Genomic DNA, 21,130 nt, shown 5'->3' with positions numbered 1-21,130 from the left:
AAACGTTTAATTATGTGTCTTAGCTGGAAACAATGAGGGTTTTAACCAGTATTAGCCAGTGATCAGTCGGAGTGCACAAATCTCACTGAGTGTTCAGGAAAATTTCGACTATGAAATGAAAGCATGTTGTTTTTGACACTCAGGTCACACTGTGCTCTCAACTAGCATGCGTATTGCTACTGAAACCCTGTAAGTATATTGCTGTAGAATCATTTCTAATTTTTCATAAAGTCATTTTAGACAGGTGCAAGGTCAAGGACGAGCACACCAGGTCTGAAATATATTAGTGACTATATTATAATATTAGTAACTATATTATAATATTACATATATATTAGTAAATATGTTATAATATTATGTGGCTGACTTTCTCGTTTGATATAATTTGTATCCTGTATTCCCAAACTCATGTGAAAACAAAACCATGCAAACACATACCGTTATCAATAAATGCACATTAGCTTTTATTGTAAATGGTATATGAAACTTTGATGGGATCGGGCTTATATTTTATTACTTGATCGCAAAGATTTACATGCAGACGCTTTCCAAAAAGGAAAAAAAAAAGAAGAAGCTAAGCTTAATAATCGATGTGCTGGTAATAAAACACTTCATATGACGGCACCCCATCAAAAGGAAACTTACTATGGCGTTTGAAAAAGAAAACATGTAAACAAATGGGGTATATGACCGAGAAGTCACGGATGTGTCGAAATCTGAAGGAATAACGACGTCGAAAACAAGAATTAAGACTTTGTAGCTCCGTGGCTTTGAGCATAATGTTAGTCTACATTCTAGAAAAATACCTCATCAAGGACCCTCTTTATTGGCTTTGAGTGTAGGCCATCCAAAACATCATCCACAATTTTCTCCCACCGTCAATACCTTCCCTGTCAGTATTTTTGCTCCACAAGTCTGCAGTCGACAAGCGTCCTGCTCTTAGCTTTTTTGTATTTTAAGAGCCCAGATCGACCAGGTTGGAGGCCATAGGGTTCAGTATGGTGTCGTGCAGGCCATGGTGGTGGTGTTGGTGGTGCAGTGAGTCCGCGCTTGGTACAGTTATAGCGCCTGGTACTGGTACTGCGCTGGGCGCCGGCGGAGCACCCAGACCGTGAAGAGGCTGGAGGCCGGAGGCGGAAGTGAGCAGTAGCGCTGGGCTCGACGACGTATGATCTGGAGTTCCGATCGGGGTTTTGTCCTCGTCAGAGCTGCCCATCATCGTCTTGTTTCCGTTCATGGACGACGTAAGTGTGTTGTGGCTGTTCGTGTTGGAGTTCTCGTTGTTTTCCCTGTACAAACAGGGGGAAAAAACAGGGGAGAGGCTTTAGCAGAAAGACCAACGCTTAAATGTGTGCACGTTTAGAGCCAGGAAACTTTTCAGAAAATGTCTGGATATAAATAAACTAAAAATAATAATTTATTAAAATAAAACTAAAAGCAGAACCTAGAAAATATATACAGGATTTATTCATAATATAGTATGTTATTGTTGAGGCATATATATGGTAATAATGCTGAAGAAAAACATAACAAACCAGCAGCTGAGTTGCCAGTTCAGCCTCGAGTGGTATTTAAATATACTGTTTTCTGCTTTTATTTAATTTCAGTGATTAGGTCTGATTGAATTATTAAAATCTTACATACTGCATTCTTAGCTATTAAAATGTATACACTTGACTGCTAATCATGACATAAAGTGAAAGATGAGGCCTACACATGTCCCATCAAAGACATTCGTCAGTTATACAATTCAAACCCACTGTTATCTTGTGCTATCAATTTGTGTATAAGTAAACGACGCCAATAAATACATCTAGCTTATAATGACTAGATTTATTATGTGCGATTGTATTTTCACTATCTCTCGGGTGGCTGAAATAAAGGGTGATGAATGAGCATGCAGGCTTCGGCAAAACCCTCCTAAATGTTTCAGTTTAAAGCCAATTACAATAATACAACTTTCTTATATTAATATGATTTAGCTATGGTTGTCAATGTGTGCATACTCGATCATCTGAGATTATTGTAATTATTATTATTATTATTAGTAGTAGTAGTAGTAGTAGTAGTAAAAGTACACAATAATAATAATTAACAATAACAAAAATAATAATAACAATAATAATAATAAAAATAATAATAAAAATAATAATCAGCACAACTGAAAATAGCAGAAGTTTATAAAAGCGCAGTCTTTTTGACAACCCAACTCCTACCCCTTTAATATATTCATATATCTGGTTAAGTAATATTATAAGAAAATAATTCCCCGCCTACTTATTAAAAAACAGCTCGAAGAATAAATGTATTCAATTTAATTATCAAATCGTGTTCTGGTTCAGCCTAGTGAATACCGAAACAGTCAGTACTTTTGGGGGATATTTGCTCAGAGTTCTACTCGGTTGCATCGCTTTGTGGTCTTGAACAAGCTTTTTAGCGGTAACATTATCCACTCTGTCATTAAAATGAATAACGATGTACTTTCTTTACCTTTCTTTGGCCTCCGCCGCGCGGTCGCGTTGCCTCCTGTTTTTGAACCAGTTGCTGACCTGAGTGGTGGTCAGGCCGGTGGCTTCTGCCAGCTCGCGCTTTTCCCGTGGTGAAGGGTACGGGTTATGAGTGTACCATTCCCTTAGCACGCTGCGACTCTTCTCCTTAAAGCAGTAGCTTGTCTCCTCGCCATCCCAGATGGACCGGGGCAGCGGGAACTTCCTACGCACTCGGTACTTGCCCACGGCTCCAAGCGGCCGTCCACGCAGCTTCTCCGCCTCGATGTAGTGCGCCTTGAGCCAGAGCTGTTGTAGTTTCGGGTGATTGTGCGGCGAGAACTGGTGGCTCTCGAGGATTTTATAGAGCTCTCTGAAGTTTCCCCGATGGAAGGCGACTACGGCCTTGGCCTTGAGCACGCTCTCGTTCTTGTGGAGGTGTTCGCAAGCCGGCAGGGACCACAGAAAGCGGCCAAGGCGCTCGATGTTGCCGCCCTGCTGCAGGACCTCGCACACGCACGCCACTTGCTCTTGCGTAAAGCCGAAAGTCGGAAGCATAGACATGGTTCGTTGCTGACAAATGTTTCGTCAGAGTTATCGATAAGGACAACGATTCTCAAGCAGAAGGCGGTGGAAGTCCATGAACGATACAATTTCAAAACGTCTTCGAATATCGATAAAATCCTTCTCCGAATGGAGTGGGCCCGATACTTCAGATCCACTCAGGCGAGAGTAACAAACCGTATATCCATCTAAAAACCACGAGACAAACTTTTCCCTCCCGAGTGAGTAGCTCGCCGTCTTTTCTGTGCCGTTTCAGCATAGCGTTCTCCCGACTACTAAGCTCGCTCGCTCGTTTTAATAATATTATTCTAAGCTGGCAAGAAAACCGATTGTGTGAACTCTGATTGGTTGGTTATCCGACCCAGGGACGGCGAGGATAAGACAATAGTTTTAGTCAAATTATTCGCCATGGCTACGCTGTCATTCAAAGTAACCCGATATGCTTTGAGGTGGCTCCCTGGACTGCCTGACTGATTATTCCCTTCATTTAAAACACGCCCACCGATAGAAATAATAGCCTTGATTTTTTTGTATATTAGATTTTTTCAAGTCCAGGGTTTGACGGACAGTTGTAGTAACCAAAGAGCGCACGACACAGAAGGGTCACGCCCACAGCAGAAAAAAGGAAGACGTAGAGAAAGTTCTGCACTCACAGAATTCAGACTAATGCAAACCCAGACTCTGTTTTTTAAACCCACTTGCGTCTTACATAAAACCTACATAAATGTATAGGCATATTTACACATTGTGCGTGCATAAATTAAGCTAAGTTTACATATAAAATCCTATCTGATAATATAACTTTCACAGCAATCCTTTAGGTACAGCACATGCATACAGATAAACTGTCCCTTCAGCACTCGAAATGACCACAGTTTATGCACAGAAAATTAAAAAAATATTTCTCATATTATTGATATGAAATAACAGTGTCTATGTGAATACTGAGCAGTCTCTGGAAAATAATAGGCCTGTAAGCAAAAATGGTGTGTAAATCTGAGCCCAGGCTTTAGAGCGCAGGTACTGGGCATGAAGCGCACGTGCGGAAACCGCTCGCAGCTCAGATGGCGCTTTAAAGATAGAATTAAATATCTATGCGTTTTACAGAGGACAGAGGTTCCGTTAGACAGCATGCGGACAAAGTGGACAGGGAACTCTATTATGAACGCCTTCTACCGGTAAGTCAAGTATGCAGGCTATTACTTAAATGGCTTTTTCCAAATGGTCCATTTATCTTTGAAATTTTATGAGAACTGACCTTTTTATCGGATTAAACCGGTGGTAAGAAAGCAGCAAATAACACTGTCGGAATCCGTATTTTAAAAAAAGTAAAACCGAACTTAAAGAGCTTAAAATTACTGCGCATATGTTAATTAACATTTGCTGTTAATTTATCTCGGGATATTGTGTTGTGCCGGAAGAATATCTATTTTTCAATAATGCGCAATTGTGAACGGTTCCCTAAGCGTCTCACACCAGCCAGTGGATCTGTCTCACACACTCACTATCACTCCTTCGCTCGCGCACACGGCAGAGAAAAGTGCTTCGACAGTGATGCTCTCTGATGTCTAGTTAACGATGCAACTTTGAGACCACAAGAAGGAAGACTGGGCGCAGTCACATGTCATATGAAATTATAAAATCGCTGACGCCTGCAGGGGAAATGTCAGGTCGATGAGTGAAGGATCAAAAAGTTGTGCCAATCTTGTTTGATTTTTCTACGTGCTGTGGAGCCATGCAAGCGTGTGATGTGGGCGCGAGGAGAGACAACCAGCACCATCTAACATTTCATCAGTACACTCATTTACTGAAAACAAGGCGCATGTCTGTAAAACCTACAAAATGCAACATAAAAGGTAAAAATGATTACAGTCTTTAAAATATCTATACACAACGTGTCATGTCTATTAAATTTATATTATTAACACTATCTCTCTCTCTCTCTCTCCCTCTCACACACACACACTCACACACTCACACACACACACACACACACACACACACACACACACACACACACACACACACACACACACACACACGGTCTTTTTAACTGAACAGTTATTAATATACATTTAATAATGACCTGCCACCTTAATATAGGCCAATAACGTGTAACCAAGCTAATAATAATAATAATAATAATAATAATAATAATAATAACAACAATAATAATAACAACAACAACAACATATGCATATAATAATACAATAATAATAATAATAACAACAACAACAAAAATTACCTATGCATGAGTATGTATATGCTCTTTAAGTTCTACTGCTACGCATTAAGATTAAGACAGCGTCTAATATTATAACCTCTTTAAATAGATCTAAGCAAGACAAACACTTTTTCTTGAGCTGATTCGTGAGAAATCTGAACGAAATTTCGAAAATCCATGTAATAAACCTATTATTTTGACATTTGGGGTGTTAATGTACGAGTTTTGTCCCCCTAGTAGCCTATACAAACTACGGTGTTGTAAACAAAACCTTAACGGACAGATGTGAAAGTATACCAAAGATTTATTTTCATGAAATATCAAATATTAATTCTATATTTATATTTTTTAAATTAACCATGTTCCAATAAATCAACAGGTGGCTAATCAGTAAAATATTAAAAGAATCCTTGTCCACGTGCTTACGTTTGAGGGTCTTAAGTAACACGTTGTCCTTCAGGAAGACTAACATACATCAGCTGGAATTAATGACCACATCTTCACTGCAAACAGAGGTACAGATTTTTGTTGACCTATCGATTAAGGTCCAAAGCAAACAGAGTGCACTTTCAATCGTGCCTAATTGAGACAGACGGGTTTTGAATGGATGTATAATAGAGGAGTTTGATTGGGAAGTATCAACCCTTTACTCTAACTCGGACTGCGTGGCAGTGACATGGCCAATCAGGACTACTCGTCTCGTCTTGGCAGTGTTTGTAAACAGCTTGTTTCCACGGATCGTTGTGATCAGAGCGTCCCGAGAGCTGCACGCCGCTGATTATTACAGCGTTGATGAATGGGGATCGCGTTTCGACTAATAGCCGCCCCCCTGTTTTCACAACCTCCCGGCACTAACCCTCGCGCACACACGACGACCTCTGCTAATTGGACTGATTAGGGCAAGATGGGATTTTTAAAAAATCTTTGTCAGAGAGCGCAAGCAAGCAGCCCGAACAGGATGCTGTTTTGCTTCGCTTGACAGCGAGGAAGCGGCTTGATGAGTTACATTCCTGCAGCAATGTCATGCTCCGCGGTGAGAACATGAATTAATCCCAGACGGTTGATGTCAGTATGAATTTTAGTGGAAAACGAACGCAACACATCACTGCTGTAATCAATATAGATATGCGCATTAGGAGAGGATGATTGTAGAGGATCATAAGTTCAAAACAGAAAAAAAAAAGCATCAGTAAAAAACCGACCGGACACAGACTCAGTATAAAACTCAATCAGTATGTAGGAAAATATCTCTTTGATCATTCCTGACAGATGGTTGATAAACATGCGTTTTAAGCCTGCACTGTGACCCGGTGCAGGTGCCCTGTTTTGGATCAGATAATGTTTTTTTCTTCTCCCTAACAGGTTCCTAGCTCAAATAATTGATTCACTCGTCTGCTCAGCTAGGAACCATTGCACCATACGTGTTGTTTCAGATTAATAGAATTTATCGTGCCCTTGAACTACTGGTTACGTGGGACATGAGCACTTGATGTATGTTTGACCTGCGTCGTCCCAAGAGGCGCCGGCTGCGCGTGATATCTGCGGGTCTGTTCAGTGTCTGCGCGACGCAGGCGTAAAGCGGCACTACACCAATCTGTACACGGCAACAGAGCAGAAAGAAACAGAGCGCACGGTGACTGAGATGGCTGAGATTTCCTGCCCAAACGGCTTAGCTTATAGTTCGCCTCCGACGTCTGAAGGCCACTGACGCAGTTTCCTCCGCACACTTTTCTGCAATAGCTCAGGAGCGCTGCAGTTCGACCGCAGACCCCGGATACAGGTTTATTTATATAATCAGGATGTTGGTGTGATATTTAAAAAGAGCCCGAATGATAGGCAATTCATTACGATAACAAACTAAAGTAGCTTACTTTTAAAATAAAGTTAAATACGCACAGATTTAAGTTTTAAGGAAAGATAAACATTTCTGCCACTGCTATAACTAATAAATCACAGTTCCCCAAAACAGTTCCCCATAACACCATGTATAATAAAGGTTCAGGCAAAACATAATATTTGTAGGATACGTATTGATTAATATCTATATTAACAGAAATGTTTTAAAGCTAAACATGTTTAAAGATGTTCTTTATTTTATTATATGGTTTAGTTTGTTACATATTAAATGTTACATATATTACATGTTTAGAGGAAGTGCCTTTTGAATAAATAAACCAATTAATTAATTAAATAAATAAATAACAAAAAAAGAAATAAATAGAATCTGAGCAGACTGCTTTTTTTTTACCTTGACCTTCTACAAATGTACCATGGAGCTTGATTGAATAAGAAATATTAATAAACATGATTTAATTTGAAGTCTAAGGAACACAGATTCAGAGGGTAAGATGTTATCAAGTAATGTGAGTCAGGATTATTGCTTTGTGAATAGAATCCACTTCCTTATTAACTGTATTTCAGTTAGTCTCTAACCTCAAACTACATGTTCATTTTCACATGACTTTATTTTCTCTTAAATGTTTACATCTAGCATTTAAGATTTATCACTAATGTTGTATGACTGTATTTGACTGTAATCTTAAGTTTTCAACAACATGTTATCACTTTGTGCTGGATGAAATTTAGTAAGTTTGTGATGTCACTTGAAACAGGAAGTTCATGTTTTGTCACAAGCCATAAGGCCAGTCACAGAAACAGCGAGTCGATGAGAAGTATACAGAACAAACAACAGCACACTGTGGACTTCTTTGGCATTGTCTAATAGCTTTTAGCATGTATGAATATGAGTATAAAACGGGGTAGGCTGGCTAACAGAAACCCTTTATACTCCATGCATGTTTTGAGATAATATTGTTACAATTATTAAATGTAATAAACTATTGGGGAGGGAAAGAAAAAAGAAAAAATCTATCTATTTCAAGTTATGTCAAAATGTCCTTGTTCTTCGGGGAGGGAGCTTCTATAGAATGTCTGTATTTAACAATGAGCAAAAATGCTAAGATTGACTTGTAATCTGCTGCATTAATAAAGCTATTTTGCTCCGTTTGATAGAATCCTATGTGATAATAATAACATGATCATTTATATTAGTTGTGAATCGCATTACTGTAATATAGAACTGTAGCATGGTGATATAAAACCACATAAAGTAAAGATCTGTGAAAGCATTTGCCATTTTGGGAACATGTTTTTTATACATATAGAGCCTTATTAGATAATTCTGTTTAAATTTAGTCATGTCCAAGCATATAAATTATAAACATTTTTTATAAACATTAAATAAAGTTGACAGTATAACTACTTTAATAAAACATTAATTATACATTTTTATTTTAGTCTCTTTTTTAAATCAGTTCTGAAGATAGTATTTAACAAAATCCTCATAAAATGAATAGGAAGTCATTAAAAATTATATTCTATATAAATGACTAATCTATACTGGTTAAAACATTAAAATGATTAAATAATCATTTCACTAATTAATTATTTTACCTTTATTTAAGATATTCTGATTTAATAGGCACTAAAAGTGGCAGTTCACACTTTGACTAAGAGTGAAGGGAGTAGAGGCCATTCCTCCATTTATTCCAAAACATAACAGATTTATATGAGCAGAAACACATGTTCACATTACTTACCTCCAAAGTTTGTTCTTGTTTCACACATCTCTTGGTCAGCACTAGTTTCCATCAACACTAAAGTGGCAGTAAGTAAGACAGGTTTGATGGTTGGTTTGCCACACAGGAGACAAAACAGAATGGTGAAGCAGCTGGTTAGAATATTTCAGGCATGTAGGCTTTAAAGCATATATTAATGTGTCACCATTTTGGTGCCCTGTTATTTTAGTTATTGTTCTAATTTTTTAATCTGTATCTTAGGTCTGGTGTGACCTAGTTATCTTTGACTGTGTAATTTTATAAAATTTTATTTAATTATTTCAGAACCCTCTGTTTGTTCAATGTCCCAGTTGAATCACACATAATATGCTGTTATTGATATAGTTAAATATAGATCAATATACAGTAGCTTTAAATTAATGGACTCGTTTGTCAACATCATTTGTGTACAAGTAGCCAATCTGCAAATATTTAATGGTAAACATTTTTCTGTATATGTTGAAAATCTGTGTTTGAGAAACTAGACAATGGTATGTGTATATGGAGCTCATGTGCTACAGTGAGTGCACTGAGTCTAATAGGACATGAATCTTCAACGAAAGAGAGAGAGCAGGATTATTGTGGATTGCTTTCAAATTGCATTTATACCCCAGGCTCAGGCCACCCACACTATTCTAGCCTAAATTCATGTCATAATTAATATATCTGCTCTGATATAAATAAATCGTTCTGAGTAAAATAAAACGGTTTATTACTGGGTGGCCAAACAATGCATAAAATCGGTTCACTGTCTTTTGGCAAGAATTTGAAGAAGTGATTTTATGAACATTTTTGTGTATTGAGTTGAGTATTCTGTTGAGTATTATAATACATATCTGGCTATTGCATGCATTACTTACATAGGCAAGCAATTACATTATCATGATTATAGTGTGCATAACAAATAAACTTTCCAACATGCTCCAACATTGGCTTCATGTAATAAAATGAGTGTTATTTTCTTAAAATGAATTCTAGAAATACATTGGTCAATTGGTTCCTTAGGAATGAAATTAATTGCTAATTGTCAGAAAATTGTAATGATATTTTATATTTATTTTAAATTTATTCGTATTGTGACCCATGAACAGAACAATACAGACTTACATGCAAACTCAGCTAACATGGCAAACATTATAATATTTAGGACCAGTTGACTGCTATTTAGATTATTTTTGTGAAATATACATTTCTTTATCACTTCTGCAGTTGTTAAAATGTACTACAGGCCAGTATAATAGTTAGCAATGGTTTCTTAGCAGAATGTTCTTGAAGAGTCATATTAGCTGATTAAGTCCCTGTCACATGGAAAACAAAGAACCTCTTTAATGTATTGTGTGCTCTAAGATTTATGTTATAGTAAAAATATAGGGTAGACAGATTTCTACTGGTAGACAGATCCAGGGTAGACAGATCTCTACTAGAAAAACTACATCTGGTGTGGTGTACAAGCGTGTATCTGTGTGTGTGGGGGGCAGCAGGAGCAGTAGTGAGGACAGTGGAGCTTGCCTTAGCACTCAGGCATTAAAGAGGACTTTACACCAGTAAGTCAGAGCAGATAAAAGGCCAGGAGGCTCCAAGAGGGCGCCCCAATCTAAATTTGTGCCTCAGCACGTGCTGCAGCTGGCCAGTCAGACACTAAGCAGCAGCATGGGGTTAAACATTATCCATAATCAGCACTGTAGTTGAAATGAGGGCTTAACCTTACATTACTAAAGTACACACGATGACAACTTAGCCTGCAAATTCTTCTGGAATTAATTAAAAGAGGCTTCAACCTATATTATATATTAAGAAAATAGCTAAAACAAATGACAAGTAGCAGCAACTGTTACTTTTTTGTGTGTGTAATGGAACATTCCACATCTGTTTAACCGAACTAGTCTGTCAGGGCACAGTGGACCTGTTTGATGAAGTAGATTGTGTTACTAGCAATAAAAGCACTGTAAATAGTGAGCAATCTCTAAACTCCCATAGCAAAAGTAGTACTGCCTTTTAAATAATCAGGAGACCTGATGGTGAATTATTTATGGCTCCAATGACCGAATATCAATGAGAAACATCTATGGGTATAGAGACAGTGTTTGGATATTTATTATTGTATAGAGTACTTTTGGGCTTCCTGCAGTTCAGCACATGAGGTTCACCTGAGGGAGCACAGAACGGGGGTCAAGCCAGGGTCTGCCGGCCAGCTACAGCCCATGCTGAGAAGGGACATGCTTCCACAGCCATATTTACATCAACTACAGTAATAAAATATCAATAAAAGCCAAGAGTCAGGCACCTTATGGTAACTCAGCCCAGACAAGTGGCTGTGCAGCTGTTCCAAGTCTGCTGACAGATCTGAGGAAGAAAAGGTTGTCTTTGCAAACAAACAGAGCACACTGGCCTAGTCTTGGCTTTAACTGAACCATATTAGTTTTAACCTGACTGGCACCATTTGTTACAATTATTAGTGCTCATATTAAGCAACAACATTTTCAAGTATTAAAAATATCAGATTAGGAATGTATAAGAAACAAAACACAACCAAATGGATATCATTATTTCAAGGTATGCTTGTTACCATTTTCATGAGGGGAAGTCAAATGAAGGGCTTAACAAATAAATGGCTACAAAATAGCCAAACAAATGGGTCCGCAACTAGAAACTAGGCACACTAATGGCCACTAAACCCAGGATGTTCCTCACCCTTCTCTGCAGTTAAACACAAGGGCAAAATTAGTGAGGGCTAAATTCCAGTGGAACAACCGTTAATGAGCGTTTACTTATGTATCAGTGGAAGGTCAGTGAGGTCCTGCATAAGATAGGATGTGTGATTACGTCCTAACATGCCTTTTTATTAACCAGTCATTCTTGAGAAACTAAAACCATGCGGCCGAGCACAGGCAGCACATAAAAACACATCAAGTACTAGAAGTGCTACTTTGATGTTTCATGACTGACCCCTCCGTTACAGGCTGCCAGCACTTCATATTGTTCCTCCTCTCCAATTCCAGCCTAAAATCTGCCCCCGCGTTGAGCATGAACGATGAATCCAAATGCACACATTGAATTCATATGCATTTTTCCACCAGTGGTTCCATTTTTCTTTTAGTTTAACAGGAACATAAGAAGGTAGCACAAGCATTCTGATTTAAATGTACCTGCAAGTCTATTAACATGGAAGAAGTGGAAAGTGTTTGTAAGTGGAAGCATAAATGTCCTTCATGTCAGCAGAAATTCTACAGTTACAGTAAGGGTTAGTGTGAAAGATTGACAAGCTGCATAATAGAAGGCCTTGGGGCTTTTTAAGCAGATCTCCCCATATAGCATTACCATCAATAAATTTAAACCCTGCGATAGTGCTGACATAAATTAGGGGCCCCCTTCTCCTCTAACTGTTCCTCCAAAGGTGTCATTGTGCTGAGCCACATTTACCAGCCTCTCCACAGTATGTAAGTACCTCAATTAGATGTCTCTTTCTCCAGGAATGCCTGCTCTCCTTGGGTCGCTGATATCAAAAGGCTCTTAAACCTCATATTCCTCAGTAGAGCAGAAACGCTAGCACAAAAGTGGAGCTTGGCAAAATTGTTAATACTGTGAACACTTGGAGAAGTTAGGATTTTACTATACCTGCGGACATTTGTGCCATCTTGTCAGCCATTTCCACACTGGTCCTGTTTTGCCGGCTCATAAATGCACAGATAACAGAGTCAGTAAGGATTTCAAAGCTGAATTATTATTTTTTCATACATCTTTTTACAATTTTAAGATGTAACTTGAACAGATTGCACTGACTGCATTTTCAAATGGTTCAAACTGCTTCCTTGCATATTTCATGAGGAGTAAAATTAGCTCTTAAAGTCTTTCTTGTGTATCTCAGCATATTTCCACTCTTTTAGTCCCATCTAGCCTGGGTTATAATTGAATCATTTTCAGCCTCATTGAGCAGGAAAAGAACACTTCAATAAGGAAAGTGATAATGGACAGATCTAAAAGCAGGGTCAATGCTAATTTGATGTGACAAGGGCCTTAGACATCTTTCACCCTTTAGATTTGCATTCTCTTTTTGCTGCATTTATCGCCTAATTTATTTAATTTGTTGACTATTCATAATTGATTTTAAATACAAACCAATACAAACCAAAATAATCGAGCATCACAGACTAAGACTTAAGCCTCCACAAGAAATTTTCAAACACACATCCTACTTGGCCTAAAATATGGGTGGAGTGGAGAAGAGCCTGGTTCCTTGCCAGTTCTAACAGTTTAGCCAGAGGGCATGAGCACCCTTTCTGACTCTGTATGTATCAGGGCTCTGGAAAATGAGGATAACTGCAATCGGGTAGGAATAAGACAGCATCACAGACACAGTCAGGCAGACAAAAGAGTGACAGAAAATGACACACTAACCAAGCGGGCTTGCACACTGACTGATGGGTGAGAAAGAGAAAGTTGACACTATTTAAGCATCATTATCAACATTTATTTTTTTTTGCTAAACATTAAACAGATCAGTGCTAAATGGTGAGAGTAGCTGGACTTTCATTTGTAGGAGAAGGAGGTTTTAGGTTGATTTATACTTGATTCACAACACAATTAACAGCCACTTGTTAAAACGAGGGATATAAGGAAGACAAAATGAAGAGGAACAGTTTACATGCAATGGGAAATCCATGCATATTATTAATGTGATATTATAAGCCCATATTTCAGTTATATATACTATAGAAAATACATTTTTGTATTACCTCGGATAATCAGATCTGTTTACCTTTTACACCTTCAAGCAGACAAAACAAAATGAGAAACAGTCTGATCTTGGTCCTGGCCTGTAGGAGCATCACACTGACACAAATCCGAAGAGCTCAGAGATGCTGTGACATCCATGAGATTGATGGGTAAAATGAAACCATCCTGTAATAAAAAGAAAACTCTGAGAACAAAAAGCAGGATTTTAAAATTTCCCGTCAATGCAGAAACATTGATCCCTCTGGACGTCAACCAAACTACGAGCATAAAGCACAAAAAAGACAATGTCATGAAGGAATTAAGCAGTGAAAGGTTCTACGTGAATGCCTGCTTTATGGGAGCTGGTCATCTGGAGAACGGACAGGACTCTACAGGATTATGAAGCAGAGCAAGTATACTTTTCAGGACTGTAAAATTCAGCTCTGGAATCAATCTGGGATGATTGTGAGTCACCCCATGCTATTTTACTGTCTCCCTGTTTCTGTTGTTTTATCAGTGCAGGAATGATACATTTTTGTGCTATACCTGCTCACAAGCACTTTAGCAGAAACACTGTAATATTATATCTGTAATAAACCGTAGACAGAGTGAAACTAGGGGTGCATCCTCGAGCCCTCGTCCCAGCCTGAAAGACACTGATTATGTTTCTAACAGAAATAGCAGTGCTCATAGCATAGTATTTACTTATCAACACAAGGTATATTGACATATCCAGAACTCAACATAAACTGACATGCCATAGTGTTTTGATGTACATGATTAAACAAGTACATTACAATAGAAATGATGTGAAGCCAAAATCTAAATACCACAGAAACTGATTGCTGAAGCAGACTTTTCTCATGGCTGTAGGGATTTTTTTTTTAATTCTCGCTTAATATGTTTCTCTTCCTACTTCTCTCATAGGTACACACACGCATACACACACATCACACACAGATGTCTCATTGTTCCTCCTAGGCACGCTTGGTGTGCTTAATTAAAGTCAAACTGCGGGAATGTCCCTACAGTGCTCAGTGCAGTGTGGCTCAGTTCAGCATGAGTCTCTGAGATCCCGCTTCTCTGTCTACCTCCTCCAGCGTCTGGACTCTGTCTTTTATCAACTTGTTCAGGAAATCGAAGCTGCCCCTTCAGCACTTATTCTTCTATAGCGTGCTTCCTGCCTGTGCACAGATGCAGCATGTTCATAAATATACACAGCTTTTTTTTCACTTTCGGCAATTCAAATTCATAAAAAATAAAAAGAGACTCTTGGCAATTCTAGTAATAAAAACTGCGATTTACAAGACTTTCTATGCAAATTAATTTACATTATTTCATAACTTGATGAGAGCAGGATAGTTTTAGTTAATGTATATAATAAAGGTAGACCATGTGCTGCTTATTTAATCTGCACTGGGCTAAGCGTCAGCATATTACCTATGCTGTTTTCCACCCAGGCTTACTTTAAGATGTAAAAGGCATGTTTAAAGATTTGTAATATAAATTTTATATTATTATTAGGGAGTTGATGTGAACTTGATGTTTACTACAATAAATATGCACACAGAAAAAGGTGGGTGTGTTTGCTATGGAAGCAATTTTTTGCTATGGTTTCGATCCACTTGTAACCTTAGTTGTGAAGTGCAAATCTTCACAATGTTATTCTCATCACTTTTATCCTATGATAAAATGTTTTGAAAATGATGGTATGACTCTCTGTCCATATGGTACAAGGTATATGATGCATCCAAAATGAAGACCTGTGAATTTGGAGCTGATGTTAGACTTGATTATATAGTGTTCACCCTTGCAGGACAGCTTCAGACACTGGTAGAACTTATGCCAATCTTAATCTTGGTTTTAGCTTTAATTTGTCAACAGTCTGTATATACCTCTGCATCTTGTGTGCATCAGTTTCTTCATTCAGCAATAGTCCATTTCTCATAACTGTGTAGAATACTCTTTATCTGAACTCTGGCTCTGCTTAACAATGTGACCTGTTACCCAGCAGCTGTTTAGTGCCCCATAGCTGCTGCTACTGCAACACTTATTAGACTGGACATTAACAAGACCAAGTACCAGGCAAATGCCATGTAACATGGACAAGCAAGGTGTCGAAATCATTAACTTTAACGAGGAGTGGCAATAATAATCTCATTGGACCACTACGTCATAGGTGCTGCTCTCCTCTGTCTACACACAGGACTGCAGGGAGAGAAATAAAACTCTCAAAAACCATGAAGATAAAACAGCTTGGACTCATTTCATATTAGTATTAGTTTAAGCTCCATTACCAGGACCTGCTGTGTTGAGCAAGGAATCTTTAACTCCTCAATCCGACGACCATTGGAATTTTAATTGTCTGAGACAAAAGAGGTTTTAATTTTTCCGCAGCCCATCTATCTTTCTACCTCGTCTTTCCCTTGCGTGCCCCTTCCCCTCACTTCCACGGAACAATAAAATCGTCTAGGTTTAAGTTATGGTGAGTGTTTGAAGTGCTGGAGTCGCTGTAAATTTGGCAGGCACCTTTGGGAACTGCTCACAGTGGAGGCTGCTACACCACTATTTCATAGCCAATGTGATTTGTGACTCTCTGCGTCCCTCTCACTACGTCCCAATAAATCAAAACTCACTGTGCTGTCATTAGGGGCCGGGGGGCCCTGCCAAGAGTGCCCAAGGGCCACTTCTCACGGACTAACGCTTCCAGCCGTTTCACCGGTCGTCACATTTCACTGGCCTGAACCCACCCAAATGGACTGACCTCAGCTATCAAACACAGGTTTTAACTCTCTTTTCCCCCAAGCACAGTGCTGGCTTTCCCCATACTACCTTTGCCCACAGACTCATCCAGGCTCAATTTTCCTCAGCCTTCTCTGGTCAGAACTTCTTATTCTACACACTCATAAAATGTTTATCTGTATTAAGTTATAAAAGGCTTTTGCACCATTTCAAAGGTCTGAAAGAAAAGAAAATGTCAGTGGGAAAATAAAACTGATTTATGGGTTCCAGCTTTAAAAAGTGCAGCAACAAGTATCTGATAAAATAAAAAATGCTGTGAGGAAAGCAAAAGAGGATGAGAGAAGGAAAAGTGCTGAGGAGGTCCATGCATAATTTTTATCCTTCTTTCAGCAGGCTTGAGGCTTCTTGCTGTAGACACCTGTGCACGTCTTATGTTTCAGTGCGTGTCTGAAAAACAAGCACTTGGCTCCGATCTCTTAATCCGCGTGGCTCCATGAAACATGGTCACATGATACGGGTAGTCCAATGATGATGGTGGGCCTCGGTGGTGGGTGTGTGTGGGGAGGGGAATGCAGGCTTAATCTTTTCTAATTCAAATCAAGGAGGTCCCCAATGGAGCACGGGGATGATACCCTATCCGCTGCAATCAGGCCGACCTCCACTTCGGCCGCGCTCTAAATGATTAATGGAGCTGCCTTCCCACCTGTTACCATGGCAACGGGTAACCTGATAGCCCACAGGAATTTGTCTGCCCTCCCAAGTGTGCGCCAAGGGAGAAGGACGAGAAGGAGGGAGAAAGAATGAGAAAGAGCGAAAGAGGAGCAAGGGGAGAGGGAGGAAGTGTAGGGTATACTCTCTATGAAATAGCTGAAGAGTGAGATGAGTTAGAGTAAGTTCCATATTTTAACACAACAGATTTTAAACAGGAGGAATGTGAGAAATGTCAGCAGGAAAGACAGGGCAGGTGTATATAGGAATATTACTGATGGGTAGAATTAGGTAAAATTAGCACCTATAACTCCACCCCCTCAACCCCCCCCACAACAAAAAAAATAATAAGATGACATACCTCTTTACTGTATTCTGTTCTGAAAAGTTGTTGTCAATTGCTATTGACTTTCTAAAGCACCTTGCTAAAATTACTACCCCTCTTTATTTTTGTTTGGGTATGCTCACATCCCCAGCTGACAAAGTGGCAGCAGACTAATCTTGTTGGATCTTTCTGGTTTCAAATAGCAGACAAGCATTCTGACACAAAGATGCTGATGAGGGAATCCATGTTAATGAGGTGCGACCTCTTATGCTTAAGTATCCCAGGCTGGTTAAGAGGCTACATGGGGAAAAAGATATTGATAGATACTCAGGAGCTTCATTGATCTAGCCATCATGTTCACTTGGAGAGTCCTTGTAAAAGTGTACGTGCTACCTTTAAGACCATGGTGAGGATTCAGTGTTATAAAAGATGTGTGCCTTGTATTACCCATAATCTGGGCTTCAAAAGAGCTGCTTTTCATTTAACCTTATTACTGCTCCTTCTGCCAAGATAATTTGTTGGTAATATGAGAAGTAAGCACACAAAGCCTAGCTAATGCAGATGGTGGTGAAATGCAACATTGGGCAATTATTTACCTAGGGAAAGGATCATGTAGGACTTAACAATTTTCAAAAGAGTATTTGTCTTCTGTTTTAAACATCTAGTTTTCTCTTTAGATTATTGTCTTTTTTTAAAACCACATCATTCAGTCTTTCAGGGCTATCAGGGTTGCCAACTGTCACGTTTTTATGGTTTGGGGCCCTGCCTCATTCTTTCATGCCAAATAATGAACACTCCAATAAAAACCTTTTGATGATACAAATTATCTGAGGTTATAAGAACAAAATACCTTTTAGCAGTGTGAACTCAGTTGGTTTATAAAAGGCAACATGATAGAATATCAACATCTTTGACTAATGTTAATTTGAGGGCAGTTATTGTAATTAGTAAGCTAAATAACCAATATTCTTTCTCGCTAGCTGTTTATGGTACAGCTATGTTATGTCTAGAAGGACATGCTTATGTTTATATTGGTTAATTAGGCTAGATTTTAAAGTGTAAGTCCATTAAATGTGATAATTCTAATGCAGCCTTTGTAAACCCTCTGAGGCATTTTTGAAAATTGGCAACCCTTAGAGCTCTGTGCATGTGTGCATGTGTGTGTATGTGTGTGTGATTGTTGAGCAGTATCTGGTATCAGGGTCGTTGTGGTGGTTAAAGGTGGAATCAGCTGGTTAGTTTTCACAGGAAACCGCATAGACAGAAAATGCTACATGCTGCCCTGTATTGAAATACCATCTCTCTGTGTGTATGTGTGTATTAGAATACCATGTGTCTGGTTGTTCACGCTATTACCTAAGGTAACTGTATACACAAAGTAGCTTCTCCCACAACATCTTGTCAGTCATTAATACAGCCACAGCTTTGGCATTTGTCTTGCCAAGACGGCTGCACAAATGAGGGAACCAGACAAAAAAGCATTTGTAACCACAAACACTGTGTGAGATGCTCTTACTTTGTGAACACCATCTAAGACAGTACAGAGTTGCACAACACACTGCTTGTGCCATGTGATGTGCCATATTAAAAATACAAAAATAGTCATTGGGAGACTATTTTCTAGTAAATTGGCTTAGGAATTATGTGTACATAAGCATATATGAGTGTGTGAGCTTCTTATATCCAGTATGTGCATGAACTTCGCTGACTGAGTGTTGCACTGGGGGTATCAATGACAAGCACATAGAGCAGATCTACATCAATCCTCTGCAGCTTTGGGGCCCTCTTTGGGGCATCTTGGTGGCCCTCAGTGTTCAGTTTCCTTGCTTCCTCTCCATTCTCACACACAATACACAAACCTACTGAGACTCACAGACACTTCAGTCTGTTTCTGCTCGCTCCTTTTCCACAGTCCACATTCACTGCACTCTCGAACTAGATCTCGTTTTCTTAGGACTTTTTATTTACCATGCTAGCCATACAATATATATCGTCCATGTTTACTTTCTGTCAACATCTTTTTTTCCCTTAACAAATCATTGCTGTTGAAACAATCAGGTAGAGTTAGAGAGCTGTTAAATTCTCATTTAGGAGACAGGAGCAAGACTAATCACCCGGCCTGCCTTTTACTATTCAGGTCTTATTTCACACGTTTAAACATTCCCTAACCTTACAACATACTGTTTATTTCCACTGTAAGTAGACATATTGAAGATAATCATTGTAAAATTAGGAAACTATGTGATTGAGTATAGAAATTGTAGCCATGTCATCCACTTAGGTTCAGCAGAGAACTGTGTCCATTCTGAGACAAACTACTTCGACATAGCCATTTAAGCACAACTACTGTGTAAATGAGCAGACTAATCTAGAAACTATTAATATAATTTGGCAGATTGTTTTGAGGTCTGAATAGCACTGCACAGCGCAAGCTCATAATGTGAACTTAAGTCAGAGTTCATGTTGACTGTGTATCTTATCCAGATCTGTAAACCATCAAGAATTAAATAGTTGTTTGAATAATAATCATGTTACACAACAGGGTTTAAAAAGCACAACGAACACTCCATCTCAGTCAACAGCTGCATTTTAAAGAAAGAATTATCAAAGGGCAAAGCGTTTTCCGGGCCTGATGTTAAGGCCGGACAGTAGAGACTGAAGGGGCTAGTCTAATCGCATTTCATGATTAATGAGTGGAGGAAATGGGGTCATGTTGTATTAAGAAAATGTGTGTTTAAACCCAAAACCGGCACAGAGCAGCAGACTAATGCATCTGTTATCGACTGGACACCTGAGAGCAAGAGGCTGTTAGAGTGCTCCCAAAGGCCTATATGGCCATCCATCCTCACCAAGCGCTCCCTTTTTTCTTTACCTTGACTGTCCCTCTACCCCGTTTATTCCTTTATTTTCTTCATACATCTCTTTTTTCTTCATGTTTTCGAACATAGATTTGTCATTGTTCTATTTTATTTTAAAATCACTCATTTATTTTATTGACTCATTCTCTATTCTACTGTTTCCTGTATGTTCTTTCCATCCCTCACCTTCCCCATCTCATTCTCACACTTGATTTTTTTTTCTTCGATTAACCAATAGGCTGTGTGTGTGTGTGTGTGTGTGTGTGTGCATGTGTGTGTGTGCACTAAGTCAGTTTCTGGCAAATCCATAACTCAATCCACCTTGAATCCAATTACGGAAGAGGAACCTGATCCGGACGGGTTGTTGGGGATACAGAACCAAGGTCTCAGAGCTTCACAAAGTTTCATCCTTGCTAGAACCTCCAGCACACATCCCTCCAGTGTCAACAGACTAGTAAGCTTTACAAATATACAGGTTAAGCAAGTTACATTCAGCTCCAGAAATATTGGCACCCTGAATGAATTGGAATGTGAATGAGTTATATCTTTCACACCAGTATATAAAGCAAAGCATTGTATATACTTTAAAATGTTCCCCTAAATACTGAAAATGTCTTACAAACCACTGGTTTCCAAATTCTAAGCATCTCCAGAGTTAATACATGCTGAAGCCTCCTCTGGAGAAAATAACACCACTGAGCCTCTTCCTGTAATGTCTAAAAAAGCTGGAAACACTTTCAGTGGATTACGAATACTCCTTTGTGCAGAGCATTTGAAGCTCCACTTGTGTATGTGGACAATTCATACCACATATTTTCAGTAGGATTTCAATTAATAGAAAGCATTGGCCAATAGAAATTAGATTGTTGTCCCCAAAACAAGTTGTGTTTTGA

At 38.9% G+C, this 21,130-nt stretch overlaps 1 protein-coding gene across 1 annotated transcript; it reads right to left on the bottom strand.

Moving 5' to 3' along the window:
- Positions 1 to 440: 440 nt before the first annotated feature.
- On the bottom strand, positions 441 to 3,503 carry six2a (SIX homeobox 2a). Its single transcript, XM_060872139.1, has 2 exons — positions 2,491 to 3,503; positions 441 to 1,289 (listed from the first exon to the last, which is right to left on the bottom strand). Exons 1-2 carry the CDS (start codon positions 3,048 to 3,050, stop codon positions 956 to 958), a joined length of 894 nt encoding a protein of 297 aa, XP_060728122.1. The 5' UTR covers positions 3,051 to 3,503; the 3' UTR covers positions 441 to 955.
- Between the last annotated feature and the right edge of the window lie 17,627 nt (positions 3,504 to 21,130).

Source organism: Tachysurus vachellii, chromosome 6 (assembly GCF_030014155.1).
Source record: "Tachysurus vachellii isolate PV-2020 chromosome 6, HZAU_Pvac_v1, whole genome shotgun sequence".
NCBI classification, from domain to species: domain Eukaryota; kingdom Metazoa; phylum Chordata; class Actinopteri; order Siluriformes; family Bagridae; genus Tachysurus; species Tachysurus vachellii.
The sequence above is the reverse complement of the archived record's forward strand: the minus strand, read 5'-3'. Positions and strand labels throughout refer to the sequence as shown.

Coding starts and splice junctions, on each gene's coding strand:
- six2a (XM_060872139.1), bottom strand. CDS start 3,050: ATGTCTATGCTTCCGACTTTCGGCTTTACGCAAGAGCAAGTGGCGTGC. Junction 1,290..2,490: donor GCGGCGGAGGCCAAAGAAAG/GTAAAGAAAGTA, acceptor CTGTTTGTACAG/GGAAAACAACGAGAACTCCA.